This window comes from Cherax quadricarinatus, chromosome 20 (assembly GCF_038502225.1).
Source record: "Cherax quadricarinatus isolate ZL_2023a chromosome 20, ASM3850222v1, whole genome shotgun sequence".
NCBI lineage: Eukaryota > Metazoa > Arthropoda > Malacostraca > Decapoda > Parastacidae > Cherax > Cherax quadricarinatus.
Genome location: NC_091311.1, coordinates 5,134,047 through 5,152,185, shown reverse-complemented (window position 1 = coordinate 5,152,185; position 18,139 = coordinate 5,134,047). Strand labels below are relative to the sequence as shown.

At 39.5% G+C, this 18,139-nt stretch overlaps 1 protein-coding gene across 1 annotated transcript in view; it reads left to right on the top strand.

The window, feature by feature from the left end:
* The window catches only part of LOC138852975 (uncharacterized), a 501,217-nt gene extending 483,813 nt beyond the window's left edge, over window positions 1-17,404 (top strand). Inside the window, exon 8 of the mRNA XM_070086859.1 lies at window positions 17,391-17,404. Within this exon, the coding sequence (XP_069942960.1) occupies window positions 17,391-17,404 (14 nt within the window). The remainder of the gene's footprint in view (window positions 1-17,390) is intronic.
* Window positions 17,405-18,139: the final 735 nt, after the last annotated feature.

Below are 18,139 nucleotides of genomic sequence, written 5' to 3'. Positions count from 1 at the left end.
ACACAACACAGCACATAACACCAGCAACACAACACAGCACATAACTCCAGCAACACAACACAGCACATAACTCCAGCAACACAACACAGCACATAACACCAGCAACACAACACAGCACATAACACCAGCAACACAACATAATTGCCACTGTGCAAATAACGTTTTCATAGAAACTCTTCTAAAAGTCAGTAATTCTGGTGTTGGCTGCGTCAACTGCGTCATCCATAACACTCACGCGTCCTCAACAATTGCGTCCAAGACAATTGCGTCGTGGAAAACTGCGTCCTAGTCTCTCATTAACCTGATAATGATAAAATTGTTGAGTTTACCAGCGGTAACAAGCAGTTAAGTGTGTGATCACCATTGTGCAGGGTATATACAATGATCACTGTGCAGGGTATATACAATGATCACTGTGCAGGGTATATACAATGATCACTGTGCAGGGTATATACAATGATCACTGTGCAAGGTATATACAATGATCACTGTGCAGGGTATATACAATGTTCACTGTGCAGGGTATATACAATGATCACTGTGCAGGGTATATACAATGATCACTGTGCAGGGTATATACAATGATCACTTTGCAGGGTATATACAATGATCACTGTGCAGGGTATATACAATGATCACTGTGCAGGGTATATACAATGATCACTGTGCAAGGTATATACAATGATCACTGTGCAGGGTATATACAATGTTCACTGTGCAGGGTATATACAATGATCACTGTGCAGGGTATATACAATGATCACTGTGCAGGGTATATACAATGATCACTGTGCAGGGTATATACAATGATCACTGTGCAGGGTACATACAATGATCACTGTGCAGGGTATATACAATGATCACTGTGCAGGGTATATACAATGATCACTGTGCAGGGTATATACAATGATCACTTTGCAGGGTATATACAATGATCACTGTGCAGGGTATATACAATGATCACTGTGCAGGGTATATACAATGATCACTGTGCAGGGTATATAAAATGATCACTGTGCAGGGTATATACAATGGTCACTGTGCAGGGTATATACAATGATCACTGTCCAGGGTATATACAATGATCACTGTGCAGGGTATATACAATGATCACTGTGCAGGGTATATACAATGGTCACTGTGCAGGGTATATACAATGATCACTGTGCAGGGTATATACAATGATCACTGTGCAGGGTATATACAATGATCACTGTGCAGGGTATATACAATGATCACTGTGCAGGGTATATACAATGATCACTGTGCAGGGTATATACAATGATCACTGTGCAGGGTATATACAATGATCACTGTGCAGGGTATATACAATGATCACTGTGCAGGGTATATACAATGATCACTGTGCAGGGTATATACAATGATCACTGTGCAGGGTATATACAATGATCACTGAGCAGGGTATATACAATGATCACTGTGCAGGGTATATACAATGATCACTGTGCAGGGTATATACAATGGTCACTGTGCAGGGTATATACAATGATCACTGTGCAGGGTATATACAATGATCACTGTGCTGGGTATATACAGTGATCACTGTGCAAGGTATATACAATGATCACTGTGCAGGGTGTATACAATGATCACTGTGCAGGGTATATACAATGATCACTGTGCAGGGTATATACAATGATCACTGTGCAGGGTATATACAATGATCACTGAGCAGGGTATATACAATGATCACTGTGCAGGGTATTTACAATGATCACTGTGCAGGGTATATACAATGATCACTGTGCAGGGTATATACAATGATCACTGTGCAGGGTATATGCAATGATCACTGTGCAGGGTATATACAATGATCACTGTGCAAGGTATATACAATGATCACTGTGCAGGGTATATACAGTGATCAACACTGTGCAAGGTATATACAATGATCACCACTGTGGAGGGTATATACAATGATCACTGTGCAGGGTATATACAATGATCACTGTGCAGGGTATATACAATGATCACTGTGCAGGGTATATACAATGATCACTGTGCAGGGTATATACAATGATCACTGTTCAGGGTATGTACAATGATCACTGTGCAGGGTATATACAATGATCACTGTGCAGAGTATATACAATGATCACTGTGTAAGGTATATACAATGATCACTGTGCAGGGTATATACAGTGATCAACACTGTGCAGGGTATATACAATGATCACCACTGTGGAGGGTATATACAATGATCACTGTGCAGGATATATACAATGATCACTGTGCAGGGTATATACAGTGGTCAACACTGTGCAGGGTATATACAATGATCACTGTGCAGGGTATATACAATGACACTGTGCAGGGTATATACAATGATCACTGTGCAGGGTATAAACAATGATCACTGAGCAGGATATATAAAATGGTCACCACTGAGAAGGGTATATACAATGATCACCAATGTGTAGGGTATATACAATGATCACCACTGTGCTGGGTATATACATTGATCAGGGTTCAGGGTATAAACAATGATCACCATTGTGGAGGGTATTTACAATGATCAGCACTGTGCTGGGTATATACAATGATCACCACTGTGCAGGGTATATACAATGATCACTGTGCAGGGTATATACAATGATCACTGTGCAGGGTATATACAATGATCACCACTGCGTAGGGTATATACAATGATCTCCATTGTGGAGGGTATATACGATTATCACCTCTGTGCAGGGTATATACAATGATCACTGTGCTGGGTATATACAATGAACACCACGGTGCAGGGTATATACAATGATCAACACTGTGCAGGGTATATAAAATGATCAACACTGTGCAGGGTATATACAATGATCACTGTGCAGGGTATATACAATGATCACTGTGCAGGGTATATACAATGATCACCACTGTGTAGGGTATATAAAATGATCACCACTGTTCAGGGTATATACAGTGATTACAACTGTACTGGGTATATACGATGATCACCAGTGTCGAGGGTACATACATTGATCACCACTGTGGAGGGTATATTCAATGATCACTGTGCAGGGTATATACAATGATGACTGTGCAGGGTATATACAGTGACCACCACTGTATAGGGTATATAAAATGATCACCACTGTGCAGGGTATACAGTGATAACCACTATGGAGGGTATATACAATGATCACAGCTGTTGAGTGTATATACAATGATGAACACTGTATAAGGTATATACAATGATCGCCACTGTGGAGGGTATATACAGTGTTCACCAGTGTGGAGGGTATATATAATGATCACCACTTTGGAGGGTATATACAATGATCACCATTGTGCAGGGTACACTCAATTATCACTGTGCAGGGTATATACAACGATTACTGTTCAGGGTATATACAATGATCACCACTGTGCAGGGTATATACAATTATCAACACTGTGGAGAGTATATACAATGATCACCACTGTGCAGGATATATACAATGATCACCACTGAGCAGGGTATATACAATGATCACCACTGTGTAGAGTATTTACAATGATCACCACTGTGAAGGCTACGTATAATGATCGTCGCCGTGCAGGGTATATTCAGTGATCACTGTGCTGGGTATAGGCAATGATCACCACTGTGGAAGGTGTATACAATGATCACCGTGCAGGGTACATGCAATAATCACCACTGAGCAGGGCATATACAATGATCACCAATGTGCAGGGTATATACAATGATCACCACTGTGTAGGGTATCTTCAATGATCACTGTGCAGGGTATATACAGTGACCACCACTGTATAGGGAATTTAAAATGATCACCACTGTGCAGGGTATACAGTGATAACTATGGAGGGTATATACAATGATCACAGCTGTTGAGTGTATATACAATGATGAACACTCTATAGGGTATATACAATGATCGCCACTCTGGAGGGTATATACAATGATCACCACTCAGGAGGGTATATACAGTGATCACCAGTGTGGAGGGTATATACAATGATCACCACTGTGGAGGGTATATACAATGATCGCCACTCTGGAGGGTATATACAATGATCACCACTGTAAAGGGTATATACAATGATCACCATTGTGCTGGGTACACTCAATTAACACTGTGCAGGGTATATATAATGATTGCTGTTCAGGGTATATACGATGATCACTGTGGAGGCTATATATAATGATCACCACTGTGCAGGGTATATACAATGATCACCACTGTGCAGGGTATATACAATGATCACTGTGTAATATATGTACAATGATCGCCAGTGCGAAATTAGCTTGACATCTCCCACACCTCCATATGTCCTGGGACCAAGAGTAACGCACGTAGCTAGGCTAGGTTGGGTGGTCCCGTCGGTATAACATGGGTTCGAGTCCTTGGCTACTTCAGTGTTGTTATTGGTATATATATATATATGTATATATACATACATACATATGTATATATATATATATATATATATATATATATATATATATATTTTTTTTTTTTTTTTTTTTTTTTTTTTTTTTTTTTTTTTTTTTTTTTTTTTTTTTTTTTTTTTTTTTTTTTTTTTTTTTATTATCACACCGGCCGATTCCCACCAAGGCAGGGTGGCCCGAAAAAGAAAAACTTTCACCATCATTCACTCCATCACTGTCTTGCCAGAAGGGTGCTTTACACTACAGTTTTTAAACTGCAACATTAACACCCCTCCTTCAGAGTGCAGGCACTGTACTTCCCATCTCCAGGACTCAAGTCCGGCCTGCCGGTTTCCCTGAATCCCTTCATAAATGTTACTTTGCTCACACTCCAACAGCACGTCAAGTATTAAAAACCATTTGTCTCCATTCACTCCTATCAAACACGCTCACGCATGCCTGCTGGAAGTCCAAGCCCCTCGCACACAAAACCTCCTTTACCCCCTCCCTCCAACCCTTCCTAGGCCGACCCCTACCCCGCCTTCCTTCCACTACAGACTGATACACTCTTGAAGTCATTCTGTTTCGCTCCATTCTCTCTACATGTCCGAACCACCTCAACAACCCTTCCTCAGCCCTCTGGACAACAGTTTTGGTAATCCCGCACCTCCTCCTAACTTCCAAACTACGAATTCTCTGCATTATATTCACACCACACATTGCCCTCAGACATGACATCTCCACTGCCTCCAGCCTTCTCCTCGCTGCAACATTCATCACCCACGCTTCACACCCATATAAGAGCGTTGGTAAAACTATACTCTCATACATTCCCCTCTTTGCCTCCAAGGACAAAGTTCTTTGTCTCCACAGACTCCTAAGTGCACCACTCACTCTTTTTCCCTCATCAATTCTATGATTCACCTCATCTTTCATAGACCCATCCGCTGACACGTCCACTCCCAAATATCTGAATACGTTCACCTCCTCCATACTCTCTCCCTCCAATCTGATATTCAATCTTTCATCACCTAATCTTTTTGTTATCCTCATAACCTTACTCTTTCCTGTATTCACCTTTAATTTTCTTCTTTTGCACACCCTACCAAATTCATCCACCAATCTCTGCAACTTCTCTTCAGAATCTCCCAAGAGCACAGTGTCATCGGCAAAGAGCAGCTGTGACAACTCCCACTTTGTGTGTGATTCTTTATCTTTTAACTCCACGCCTCTTGCCAAGACCCTCGCATTTACTTCTCTTACAACCCCATCTATAAATATATTAAACAACCACGGTGACATCACACATCCTTGTCTAAGGCCTACTTTTACTGGGAAAAAATTTCCCTCTTTCCTACATACTCTAACTTGAGCCTCACTATCCTCGTAAAAACTCTTCACTGCTTTCAGTAACCTACCTCCTACACCATACACTTGCAACATCTGCCACATTGCCCCCCTATCCACCCTGTCATACGCCTTTTCCAAATCCATAAATGCCACAAAGACCTCTTTAGCCTTATCTAAATACTGTTCACTTATATGTTTCACTGTAAACACCTGGTCCACACACCCCCTACCTTTCCTAAAGCCTCCTTGTTCATCTGCTATCCTATTCTCCGTCTTACTCTTAATTCTTTCAATTATAACTCTACCATACACTTTACCAGGTACACTCAACAGACTTATCCCCCTATAATTTTTGCACTCTCTTTTATCCCCTTTGCCTTTATACAAAGGAACTATGCATGCTCTCTGCCAATCCCTAGGTACCTTACCCTCTTCCATACATTTATTAAATAATTGCACCAACCACTCCAAAACTATATCCCCACCTGCTTTTAACATTTCTATCTTTATCCCATCAATCCCGGCTGCCTTACCCCCTTTCATTTTACCTACTGCCTCACGAACTTCCCCCACACTCACAACTGGCTCTTCCTCACTCCTACAAGATGTTATTCCTCCTTGCCCTATACACGAAATCACAGCTTCCCTATCTTCATCAACATTTAACAATTCCTCAAAATATTCCTTCCATCTTCCCAATACCTCTACCTCTCCATTTAATAACTCTCCTCTCCTATTTTTAACTGACAAATCCATTTGTTCTCTAGGCTTTCTTAACTTGTTAATCTCACTCCAAAACTTTTTCTTATTTTCAACAAAATTTGTTGATAACATCTCACCCACTCTCTCATTTGCTCTCTTTTTACATTGCTTCACCACTCTCTTAACTTCTCTCTTTTTCTCCATATACTCTTCCCTCCTTGCATCACTTCTACTTTGTAAAAACTTCTCATATGCTAACTTTTTCTCCCTTACTACTCTCTTTACATCATCATTCCACCAATCGCTCCTCTTCCCTCCTGCACCCACTTTCCTGTAACCACAAACTTCTGCTGAACACTCTAACACTACATTTTTAAACCTACCCCATACCTCTTCGACCCCATTGCCTATGCTCTCATTAGCCCATCTATCCTCCAATAGCTGTTTATATCTTACCCTAACTGCCTCCTCTTTTAGTTTATAAACCTTCACCTCTCTCTTCCCTGATGCTTCTATTCTCCTTGTATCCCATCTACCTTTTACTCTCAGTGTAGCTACAACTAGAAAGTGATCTGATATATCTGTGGCCCCTCTATAAACATGTACATCCTGAAGTCTACTCAACAGTCTTTTATCTACCAATACATAATCCAACAAACTACTGTCATTTCGCCCTACATCATATCGTGTATACTTATTTATCCTCTTTTTCTTAAAATATGTATTACCTATAACTAAACCCCTTTCTATACAAAGTTCAATCAAAGGGCTCCCATTATCATTTACACCTGGCACCCCAAACTTACCTACCACACCCTCTCTAAAAGTTTCTCCTACTTTAGCATTCAAGTCCCCTACCACAATTACTCTCTCACTTGGTTCAAAGGCTCCTATACATTCACTTAACATCTCCCAAAATCTCTCTCTCTCCTCTGCATTCCTCTCTTCTCCAGGTGCATACACGCTTATTATGACCCACTTCTCGCATCCAACCTTTACTTTAATCCACATAATTCTTGAATTTACACATTCATATTCTCTTTTCTCCTTCCATAACTGATCATTTAACATTACTGCTACCCCTTCCTTTGCTCTAACTCTCTCAGATACTCCAGATTTAATCCCATTTATTTCCCCCCACTGAAACTCTCCTACCCCCTTCAGCTTTGTTTCGCTTAGGGCCAGGACATCCAACTTCTTTTCATTCATAACATCAGCAATCATCTGTTTCTTGTCATCCGCACTACATCCACGCACATTTAAGCAACCCAGTTTTATAAAGTTTTTCTTCTTCTCTTTTTTAGTAATTGTATACAGGAGAAGGGGTTACTAGCCCATTGCTCCCGGCATTTTAGTCGCCTCATACGACACGCATGGCTTACGGAGGAAAGATTCTTTTCCACTTCCCCATGGACAATAGAAGAAATAAAAAAGAACAAGAGCTATTTAGAAAAAGGAGAAAAACCTAGATGAATGTATATATATATATGCATGTGCGTGTCTGTGAAGTGTGACCAAAGTGTAAGTAGGAGTAGCAAGATATCCCTGTTATCCCTGTTATATATATATATATATATATATATATATATATATATATATATATATATATATATATATATTTATATACACGAGTAATTGACACTATGTTTTCAAACACCCTTACGGATTATGTGTTGAAAGTGTTTTAAAGGAGTATGGAGGATGTAAGATGACTCTGCAGCATCAGTGTTGATACAGGACCCACAAGTAACGTTGTTGTGATGGTAGCGGAACATAACTAGTGCAGTGCTGGACCTACAAGTAACGTTGTTGTTATGGTAGCAGAACATAACTAGTGCAGTGCTGGACCCACAAGTAACATAACTAGTGCAGTGCTGGACCTACAAGTAACGTTGTTGTTATGGTAGCAGAACATAACTAGTGCAGTGCTGGACCCACAAGTAACATAACTAGTGCAGTGCTGGACCCACAAGTAACATAACTAGTGCAGTGCTGGACCCACAAGTAACATAACTAGTGCAGTGCTGGACCCACAAGTAACGTTGTTGTGATGGTAGCGGAACATAACTAGTGCAGTGCTGGACCCACAAGTAACATAACTAGTGCAGTGCTGGACCCACAAGTAACATAACTAGTGCAGTGCTGGACCCACAAGTAACGTTGTTGTGATGGTAGCGGAACATAACTAGTGCAGTGCTGGACCCACAAGTAACGTTGTTGTGATGGTAGCGGAACATAACTAGTGCAGTGCTGGACCCACAAGTAACATAACTAGTGCAGTGCTGGACCCACAAGTAACGTTGTTGTGATGGTAGCGGAACATAACTAGTGCAGTGCTGGACCTACAAGTAACGTTGTTGTGATGGTATTGGAACATAACTAGTGCAGTGCTGGACCCACAAGTAACATAACTAGTGCAGTGCTGGACCCACAAGTAACATAACTAGTGCAGTGCTGGACCTACAAGTAACATAACTAGTGCAGTGCTGGACCCACAAGTAACATAACTAGTGCAGTGCTGGACCTACAAGTAACATAACTAGTGCAGTGCTGGACCTACAAGTAACGTTGTTGTTATGGTAGCGGAACATAACTAGTGCAGTGCTGGACCCACAAGTAACATAACTAGTGCAGTGCTGGACCCACAAGTAACATAACTAGTGCAGTGCTGGACCTACAAGTAACATAACTAGTGCAGTGCTGGACCCACAAGTAACATAACTAGTGCAGTGCTGGACCCACAAGTAACATAACTAGTGCAGTGCTGGACCTACAAGTAACATAACTAGTGCAGTGCTGGACCCACAAGTAACGTTGTTGTGATGGTAGCGGAACATAACTAGTGCAGTGCTGGACCTACAAGTAACATAACTAGTGCAGTGCTGGACCTACAAGTAACGTTGTTGTTATGGTAGCGGAACATAACTAGTGCAGTGCTGGACCTACAAGTAACATAACTAGTGCAGTGCTGGACCCACAAGTAACATAACTAGTGCAGTGCTGGACCTACAAGTAACGTTGTTGTGATGGTAGCGGAACATAACTAGTGCAGTGCTGGACCTACAAGTAACATAACTAGTGCAGTGCTGGACCTACAAGTAACATAACTAGTGCAGTGCTGGACCTACAAGTAACATAACTAGTGCAGTGCTGGACCTACAAGTAACGTTGTTGTGATGGTAGCGGAACATAACTAGTGCAGTGCTGGACCCACAAGTAACATAACTAGTGCAGTGCTGGACCTACAAGTAACGTTGTTGTGATGGTAGCGGAACATAACTAGTGCAGTGCTGGACCCACAAGTAACATAACTAGTGCAGTGCTGGACCCACAAGTAACATAACTAGTGCAGTGCTGGACCTACAAGTAACGTTGTTGTGATGGTAGCGGAACATAACTAGTGCAGTGCTGGACCTACAAGTAACGTTGTTGTGATGGTAGCGGAACATAACTAGTGCAGTGCTGGACCCACAAGTAACATAACTAGTGCAGTGCTGGACCCACAAGTAACATAACTAGTGCAGTGCTGGACCCACAAGTAACATAACTAGTGCAGTGCTGGACCCACAAGTAACATAACTAGTGCAGTGCTGGACCTACAAGTAACGTTGTTGTGATGGTAGCGGAACATAACTAGTGCAGTGCTGGACCTACAAGTAACGTTGTTGTGATGGTAGCGGAACATAACTAGTGCAGTGCTGGACCCACAAGTAACATAACTAGTGCAGTGCTGGACCCACAAGTAACATAACTAGTGCAGTGCTGGACCCACAAGCGGAACATAACTAGTGCAGTGCTGGACCTACAAGTAACGTTGTTGTGATGGTAGCGGAACATAACTAGTGCAGTGCTGGACCCACAAGTAACATAACTAGTGCAGTGCTGGACCCACAAGTAACATAACTAGTGCAGTGCTGGACCTACAAGTAACATAACTAGTGCAGTGCTGGACCCACAAGTAACATAACTAGTGCAGTGCTGGACCTACAAGTAACATAACTAGTGCAGTGCTGGACCTACAAGTAACGTTGTTGTGATGGTAGCGGAACATAACTAGTGCAGTGCTGGACCCACAAGTAACATAACTAGTGCAGTGCTGGACCCACAAGTAACATAACTAGTGCAGTGCTGGACCTACAAGTAACATAACTAGTGCAGTGCTGGACCCACAAGTAACATAACTAGTGCAGTGCTGGACCTACAAGTAACATAACTAGTGCAGTGCTGGACCCACAAGTAACATAACTAGTGCAGTGCTGGACCTACAAGTAACATAACTAGTGCAGTGCTGGACCTACAAGTAACGTTGTTGTGATGGTAGCGGAACATAACTAGTGCAGTGCTGGACCTACAAGTAACATAACTAGTGCAGTGCTGGACCTACAAGTAACGTTGTTGTGATGGTAGCGGAACATAACTAGTGCAGTGCTGGACCTACAAGTAACATAACTAGTGCAGTGCTGGACCTACAAGTAACATAACTAGTGCAGTGCTGGACCTACAAGTAACATAACTAGTGCAGTGCTGGACCTACAAGTAACGTTGTTGTGATGGTAGCGGAACATAACTAGTGCAGTGCTGGACCCACAAGTAACATAACTAGTGCAGTGCTGGACCCACAAGTAACATAACTAGTGCAGTGCTGGACCTACAAGTAACGTTGTTGTGATGGTAGCGGAACATAACTAGTGCAGTGCTGGACCTACAAGTAACATAACTAGTGCAGTGCTGGACCTACAAGTAACGTTGTTGTGATGGTAGCGGAACATAACTAGTGCAGTGCTGGACCTACAAGTAACATAACTAGTGCAGTGCTGCACCCACATAACTAGTGCAGTGCTGAATAGATAAATACTTTTCAGATTAATAAATACTTAAGATATGTTTAGAATGACCGAGCGACTGCTGACTATAAAACAGAAATACAGACAAGAAAAGAGAGTATTTAACTTGGAATATATGTCTAGTGAAGGTAGTTCTGTAATAACTTGGAATATATGTCTAGTGAAGGTAGTTCTGTAATAACTTGGAATATATGTCTAGTGAAGGTAGTTCTGTTATAACTTGGAATATATGTCTAGTGAAGGTACTTCTGTAATAACTTGGAATATATGTCTAGTGAAGGTAGTTCTGTAATAACTTGGAATATATGTCTAGTGAAGGTAGTTCTGTTATAACTTGGAATATATGTCTAGTGAAGGTACTTCTGTAATAACTTGGAATATATGTCTAGTGAAGGTAGTTCTGTAATAACTTGGAATATATGTCTAGTGAAGGTAGTTCTGTTATAACTTGGAATATATGTCTAGTGAAGGTAGTTCTGTAATAACTTGGAATATATGTCTAGTGAAGGTAGTTCTGTAATAACTTGGAATATATGTCTAGTGAAGGTAGTTCTGTTATAACTTGGAATATATGTCTAGTGAAGGTAGTTCTGTAATAACTTGGAATATATGTCTAGTGAAGGTAGTTCTGTAATAACTTGGAATATATGTCTGGAGGAGGTAGTTCTGTTATAACTTGGAATATAAGTCTGGAGGAGGTAGCTCTGTTATAACTTGGAATATATGTCTAGTGAAGGTAGTTCTGTTATAACTTGGAATATATGTCTAGTGAAGGTAGTTCTGTAATAACTTGGAATATATGTCTAGTGAAGGTAGTTCTGTTATAACTTGGAATATATGTTAAGTGAAGGTAGTTCTGTTATAACTTGGAATATATGTCTGGTGAAGGTAGTTCTGTTATAACTTGGAATATATGTCTGGTGAAGGTAGTTTAGTTATAACTTGGAATATATGTCTGGTGAAGGTAGTTCTGTTATAACTTGGAATATATGTCTGGTGAAGGTAGTTTAGTTATAACTTGGAATATATGTCTGGTGAAGGTAGTTCTGTTATAACTTGGAATATATGTCTGGTGAAGGTAGTTTAGTTATAACTTGGAATATATGTCTGGTGAAGGTAGTTCTGTTATAACTTGGAATATATGTCTGGTGGAGGTAGTTCTGTTATAACTTGGAATATATGTCTAGTGAAGGTAGTTTAGTTATAACTTGGAATATATGTCTGGTGAAGGTAGTTCTGTTATAACTTGGAATATATGTCTGGTGAAGGTAGTTTAGTTATAACTTGGAATATATGTCTGGTGGAGGTAGTTCTGTTATAACTTGGAATATATGTCTAGTGAAGGTAGTTCTGTTATAACTTGGAATATATGTCTAGTGAAGGTAGTTCTGTTATAACTTGGAATATATGTCTGGTGGAGGTAGTTCTGTTAAAACTTGGAATATATGTCTGGTGGAGGTAGTTTAGTTATAACTTGGAATATACGTCTTGTGGAGGTAGTTCTGTTATAACTTGGAATATATGTCTGGAGGAGGTAGTTCTGTTATAACTTGGAATATATGTCTAGTGAAGGTAGTTCTGTTATAACTTGGAATATATGTCTTGTGGAGGTAGTTCTGTTATAACTTGGAATATATGTCTGGTGGAGGTAGTTCTGTTATAACTTGGAATATATGTCTAGTGAAGGTAGTTCTGTTATAACTTGGAATAAATGTCTGGTGGAGGTAGTTCTGTTATAACTTGGAATATATGTCTGGTGGAGGTAGTTCTGTTATAACTTGGAATATACGTCTTGTGGAGGTAGTTCTGTTATAACTTGGAATATATGTCTGGTGGAGGTAGTTCTGTTATAACTTGGAATATATGTCTAGTGAAGGTAGTTCTGTTATAACTTGGAATATATGTCTGGTGGAGGTAGTTCTGTTATAACTTGGAATATATGTCTGGTGGAGGTAGTTCTGTTATAACTTGGAATATATGTCTGGTGGAGGTAGTTCTGTTATAACTTGGAATATATGTCTAGTGAAGGTAGTTCTGTTATAACTTGGAATATATGTCTAGTGAAGGTAGTTCTGTAATAACTTGGAATATATGTCTAGTGAAGGTAGTTCTGTTATAACTTGGAATATATGTCTGGTGAAGGTAGTTCTGTTATAACTTGGAATATATGTCTGGTGAAGGTAGTTCTGTTATAACTTGGAATATATGTCTGGTGAAGGTAGTTTAGTTATAACTTGGAATATATGTCTGGTGGAGGTAGTTCTGTTATAACTTGGAATATATGTCTAGTGAAGGTAGTTCTGTTATAACTTGGAATATATGTCTAGTGAAGGTAGTTCTGTTATAACTTGGAATATATGTCTGGTGGAGGTAGTTCTGTTAAAACTTGGAATATATGTCTGGTGGAGGTAGTTTAGTTATAACTTGGAATATACGTCTTGTGGAGGTAGTTCTGTTATAACTTGGAATATATGTCTGGTGGAGGTAGTTCTGTTATAACTTGGAATATATGTCTAGTGAAGGTAGTTCTGTTATAACTTGGAATATATGTCTGGTGGAGGTAGTTCTGTTTTAACTTGGAATATATGTCTGGTGGAGGTAGTTTAGTTATAACTTGGAATATATGTCTTGTGGAGGTAGTTCTGTTATAACTTGGAATATATGTCTGGTGGAGGTAGTACTGTTATAACTTGGAATATATGTCTAGTGAAGGTAGTTCTGTTATAACTTGGAATATATGTCTGGTGGAGGTAGTTCTGTTAAAACTTGGAATATATGTCTGGTGGAGGTAGTTTAGTTATAACTTGGAATATACGTCTTGTGGAGGTAGTTCTGTTATAACTTGGAATATATGTCTGGTGGAGGTAGTTCTGTTATAACTTGGAATATATGTCTAGTGAAGGTAGTTCTGTTATAACTTGGAATATATGTCTGGTGGAGGTAGTACTGTTATAACTTGGAATATATGTCTAGTGAAGGTAGTTCTGTTATAACTTGGAATATATGTCTGGTGGAGGTAGTTCTGTTAAAACTTGGAATATATGTCTGGTGGAGGTAGTTTAGTTATAACTTGGAATATATGTCTTGTGGAGGTAGTTCTGTTATAACTTGGAATATATGTCTGGTGGAGGTAGTTCTGTTATAACTTGGAATATAAGTCTAGTGAAGGTAGTTCTGTTATAACTTGGAATATATGTCTGGTGAAGGTAGTTTAGTTATAACTTGGAATATATGTCTTGTGGAGGTAGTTCTGTTATAACTTGGAACATATGTCTGCTGGAGGTAGTTCTGTTATAACTTGGAATATATGTCTTGTGGAGGTAGTTCTGTTATAACTCGGAATATATGTCTGGTGGAGGTAGTTCTGTTATAACTTGGAATATATGTCTGGAGGTAGTTTAGTTATAACTTGGAATATATGTCTGGTGGAGGTAGTTCTGTTATAACTTGGAATATATGTCTAGTTAAGGTAGTTCTGTTATAACTCGGAATATATGTCTGGTGGAGGTAGTTCTGTTATAACTTGGAATATATGTCTGGTGGAGGTAGTTCTGTTATAACTTGGAATATATGTCTGGAGGTAGTTTAGTTATAACTTGGAATATATGTCTGGTGGAGGTAGTTCTGTTATAACTTGGAATATATGTCTAGTTAAGGTAGTTCTGTTATAACTCGGAATATATGTCTGGTGGAGGTAGTTCTGTTATAACTTGGAATATATGTCTGGTGGAGGTAGTTCTGTTATAACTTGGAATATATGTCTAGTGAAGGTAGTTCTGTTATAACTTGGAATATGTCTGGTGAAGGTAGTTCTGTTATAACTTGGAATATATGTCTGGAGGAGGTAGTTTTGTTATAACTAGGAATATATGTCTGGTGGAGGTAGTTCTGTTATAACTTGGAATATATGTCTGGTGAAGGTATTTCTGGTATAACTTGGAATATATGTCTGGAGGAGGTAGTTCTGTTATAACTTGGAATATATGTCTGGAGGAGGTAGTTCTGTTATAACTTGGAACATATGTCTGGAGGAGGTAGTTCTGTTATAACTTGGAATATATGTCTAGTGAAGGTAGTTCTGTTATAACTTGGAATATATGTCTGGAGGAGGTAGTTCTGTTATAACTTGGAATATATGTCTAGTGAAGGTAGTTCTGTTATAACTTGGAATATATGTCTGGAGGAGGTAGTTCTGTAATAACTTGGAATATATGTCTAGTGAAGGTAGTTCTGTTATAACTTGGAATATATGTCTGGAGGAGGTAGTTCTGTTATAACTTGGAATATATGTCTGGTGAAGGTATTTCTGTTATAACTTGGAATATATGTCTGGAGGAGGTAGTTTTGTTATAACTAGGAATATATGTCTGGTGGAGGTAGTTCTGTTATAACTTGGAATATATGTCTGGTGAAGGTATTTCTGGTATAACTTGGAATATATGTCTGGAGGAGGTAGTTCTGTTATAACTTGGAACATATGTCTGGAGGAGGTAGTTCTGTTATAACTTGGAATATATGTCTAGTGAAGGTAGTTCTGTTATAACTTGGAATATATGTCTGGAGGAGGTAGTTCTGTTATAACTTGGAATATATGTCTAGTGAAGGTAGTTCTGTTATAACTTGGAATATATGTCTGGAGGAGGTAGTTCTGTAATAACTTGGAATATATGTCTAGTGAAGGTAGTTCTGTTATAACTTGGAATATATGTCTGGAGGAGGTAGTTCTGTTATAACTTGGAATATATGTCTGGTGAAGGTATTTCTGTTATAACTTGGAATATATGTCTGGAGGAGGTAGTTCTGTTATAACTTGGAATATATGTCTAGTGGAGGTAGTTTTGTTATAACTTGGAATATATATCTAGTGAAGGAAGTTCTGTTATAACTTGGAATATATGTCTAGTGAAGGTAGTTCTGTAATAACTTGGAATATATGTCTAGTGAAGGTAGTTCTGTTATAACTTGGAATATATGTCTGGTGGAGGTAGTTCTGTTATAACTTGGAATATATGTCTAGTGAAGGTAGTTCTGTTATAACTTGGAATATATGTCTAGTGAAGGTAGTTCTGTTATAACTTGGAATATATGTCTGGAGGAGGTAATTCTGTAATAACTTGGAATATATGTCTAGTGAAGGTAGTTCTCTTATAACTTGGAATATATGTCGGGAGGAGGTAGTTCTGTTATAACTTGGAATATATGTCTAGTGGAGGTAGTTCTGTTATAACTTGGAATATATGTCTAGTGGAGGTAGTTCTGTTATAACTTGGAATATATGTCTAGTGAAGGTAGTTCTGTTATAACTTGGAATATATGTCTGGAGGAGGTAGTTCTGTTATAACTTGGAATATATGTCTAGTGGAGGTAGTTCTGTTATAACTTGGAATATATGTCTAGTGAAGGTAGTTCTGTTATAACTTGGAATATATGTCTAGTGGAGGTAGTTCTGTTATAACTTGGAATATATGTCTAGTGAAGGTAGTTCTGTTATAACTTGGAATATATGTCGGGAGGAGGTAGTTCTGTTATAACTTGGAATATATGTCTAGTGGAGGTAGTTCTGTTATAACTTGGAATATATGTCTAGTGAAGGTAGTTCTGTTATAACTTGGAATATATGTCTAGTGGAGGTAGTTCTGTTATAACTTGGAATATATGTCTAGTGAAGGTAGTTCTGTTATAACTTGGAATATATGTCTGGAGGAGGTAGTTCTGTTATAACTTGGAATATATGTCTACTGGAGGTAGTTCTGTTATAACTTCGAATATACGTCTGGAGGAGGTATCCTGAGTCTGTGTATCCTGAGTGTCTGTATCCTGAGTGTCTGTATCAAGAGTGTCTGTATCCTGAGTCTGTGTATCATGAGTGTCTGTATCCTGAGTCTGTGTATCCTGAGTCTGTGTATCCTGAGTGTTTGTATCCTAAGTCTGTGTATCCTGAGTCTGTGTATCCTGATTGTCTGTATCCTGAGTCTGTGTATCCTGAGTCTGTGTATCCTGAGTCTGTGTATCCTGGGTCTGTGTATCCTGAGTGTCTGTACCCTGAGTCTGTGTATCCTGATTGTCTGTATCCTGAGTCTGTGTATCCTGAGTCTGTGTATCCTCAGTGTCTGTATCCTGAGTCTGTGTATCCTGAGTGTCTGTATCCTGAGTCTGTGTATCCTGAGTCTGTGTATCCTTATTGTCTGTATCCTGAGTCTGTGTATCCTAAGTGTCTGTATCCTGAGTCTGTGTATCCTGATTGTCTGTATCCTGAGTCTGTGTATCCTGAGTCTGTGTATCCTCAGTGTCTGTATCCTGAGTCTGTGTATCCTGAGTGTCTGTATCCTGAGTCTGTGTATCCTGAGTGTTTGTATCCTGAGTGTCTGTATCCTGAGTGTCTGTATCCTGAGTCTGAGTATCCTGATTGTCTGTATCCTGAGTCTGTGTATCCTGAGTCTGTGTATCCTGAGTCTGTGTATCATGAGTGTCTGTATCCTGAGTCTGTGTATCCTGAGTGTTTGTATCCTGAGTGTTTGTATCCTGAGTCTGTGTATCCTGAGTCTGTGTATCCTGAGTCTGTGTATCCTGAGTGTCTGTATCCTGAGTCTGTGTATCCTGAGTCTGTGTATCCTCAGTGTCTGTATCCTGAGTCTGTGTATCATGAGTGTCTGTATCCTGACTCTGTGTATCCTGAGTGTTTGCATCCTGAGTGTCTGTATCCTGAGTCTGTGTATCCTGATTGTCTGTATCCTGAGTCCGTGTATCCTGAGTCTGTGTATCCTGAGTCTGTGTATCCTGATTGTCTGTATCCTGAGTCTGTGTATCCTGAGTGTTTGTATCCAGAGTCTGTGTATCCTGAGTCTGTGTATCCTGA